This window comes from Dromaius novaehollandiae, chromosome 30 (assembly GCF_036370855.1).
Source record: "Dromaius novaehollandiae isolate bDroNov1 chromosome 30, bDroNov1.hap1, whole genome shotgun sequence".
NCBI classification, from domain to species: Eukaryota; Metazoa; Chordata; class Aves; order Casuariiformes; family Dromaiidae; genus Dromaius; species Dromaius novaehollandiae.
This window is the reverse complement of record NC_088128.1, coordinates 2,292,727-2,294,950: the sequence shown is the minus strand read 5'-3', so window position 1 is coordinate 2,294,950 and position 2,224 is coordinate 2,292,727. Positions and strand designations below refer to the sequence as shown.

The window sequence follows — 2,224 nt, the reverse complement described above, 5'->3', positions numbered from 1 at the left end:
TTAAGACACTTGATGCTCCATGGGGTGTGCTGCCAGGCTGTGCACTGCCCTCCGGAAGGGCACAGCTCTTCTGTAGGACATGTGCAATAGCTGAATGTCCCATGCAGAAGCCACAGAGGTGCTAAGGAAATGGAAATGCTGCTGCGGGTGGCTGTATGTGGGCAGCTGAAACAAGCACTTTGTGTTTTTGGCTACAAAATGAGTGCTGAGAGCTCCCTCAGTGTCAGAGCTGCATCAGAGTCCTTATTCTGATCATCGGAGCCATGTGCTATGTCACACCCTCTCCATCACTCTCGGAATATCCGAGCTGAGAAAGGGAGGTGGGTTTGGAGATCTGTGCTTTGCAAGTGGACACCACTGTCAGCACAGGCCAGTTTCCTTTAAGGGTAACTTGTGGCTGAGATTGTCCACTGAGACAGGTGCACAGCCAAGGCATCTGGGAATGGGAGTGATGTGGAGACCAGTGTGTTGTCTCTGTCCTAGGGCACAGGGAGAGCTTTTGCCTCTCAGGCCTCACTAGTCTTCACACTGAGAGCAGGGGAGAGGTTGCATATTCCTACCCTGCAGAACAGACAAAGAAGCAGACAAGCCCCCACCCCCCCGCTCCACCCCCAAAGTGAAGCTGTTGCTTTTGTGATCAAAAAGCCTCAGAACTGGATGTGAAGATGTTACACAGACTTTGTACATTACAGCAGGACTGACCCCCCATGGCACATTCAGCCAGCACAAACTGGAGCTCCAGACAGGGAGCTGAACCAAGGTCCTGCCGAGGAGAAAAGCACTGTTTGTGTGTATGTGTGTGTGTGTGACTGTGCATGTGTTGGGGGTGTCTGTGAGAAAGGGAAAGAGATTTGAACAGAAAAGTCTCTCCTGACTTGTCAATGTCTTTTCTTCCTTTAACAGTCCCACGTGCCTGGAGCGAGCAAAATGTCCAACAGCAGCTCCCTCAATGAGTTCCTCCTCCTGGCATTTGCAGACACACGGGAGCTGCAGCTCTTGCACTTCTCGCTCTTCCTGGGCATCTACCTGGCTGCCCTCCTGGGCAACGGCCTCATCATCACAGCTGTAGCCTGCGACCACCGCCTCCACACCCCCATGTACTTCTTCCTCCTCAACCTCTCCCTCCTCGACCTTGGCACCATCTCCACTACTGTCCCCAAATCCATGGCCAATTCCCTGTGGGACACCAGAGCCATTTCCTACGCAGGATGTGCTGCCCAGGTCTTAGGTTTTGGCATTTTCATTTCAGCAGAGTATTCCCTTCTCACTGTCATGGCCTATGACCGCTACATTGCCATCTGCAGACCCCTGCACTACGGGACCATCATGGGCAGCAGAGCTTGTGTCAGAATTGCAGCAGCTGCCTGGGCCAGTGGTTTTCTCAGTGCTCTCCTGCACACAGCTAACACATTTTCAATACCACTGTACAAAGGCAACACCGTGGACCAGTTCTTCTGTGAAATCCCCCATATCCTCAAGCTCTCCTGCTCGGATGCCTTCCTCAGCGAAGTTGGGCTTATTGCGGTTACTGCCTTTTTATGCTTTGGGTGTTTCATCTTCATTGTGCTGTCCTACGTGCAGATCTTCACTGCTGTGCTGAGGATCCCCTCTGAGCAGGGCCGGCACAAAGCCTTTTCCATGTGCCTCCCGCACCTGGCCGTGGTCTCCCTGTTTGTCAGCAGCTCATTTTTTGCCTACCTGAAACCCCCCTCCATCTCCTCCCCAGCTCTGGATCTGGTGCTGGCTGTTCTGTACACAGCGATGCCTCCAACGCTGAACCCCCTCATCTACAGCATGAGGAACAGGGAGATCAAGGAGGCACTGAAGAAACTCCTTCAATGGGTACGATGTCAACACCAATAACCATCCCGTGTGTGTTTGCTCTTCATTCAGAGTGATTTTGGCAGCAAAGCTCTGTTATTCTTTTTTTTTTTTTTTTTTTTCTTATTCTTCTCTGGTACATTCTTGTAAAAAGAAAAAATAAAGTTTTGGTTCATACCACTTATGCTCAGGAATGTCTCATTTGAATCTGACCCAGAGACCACGTTGAAGCAGCAAGCCAGGCTTCCCCCTTCATCAGCAGAGATGGGGGAACCTCAGAGGTTCCTAGTCTGAGCTCCCTCGGATGCCCCCAGTGCAACGAGGAGAGTTTCCCTTTGCAGTGTCTCTCTTGGCACTGCCATCCAGGGACGTCAAGGGGACAATCAGGCTTAGACAAGTGTAG

General features: G+C 51.6%; 1 protein-coding gene across 1 annotated transcript; it reads left to right on the top strand.

Moving 5' to 3' along the window:
- Window positions 1-927: 927 nt before the first annotated feature.
- LOC135324032 (olfactory receptor 14J1-like) lies at window positions 928-1,863 on the top strand. The gene has a single exon (XM_064499465.1). The coding sequence runs from the start codon at window positions 928-930 to the stop codon at window positions 1,861-1,863; it is 936 nt and encodes a 311-aa protein (XP_064355535.1).
- Window positions 1,864-2,224: the final 361 nt, after the last annotated feature.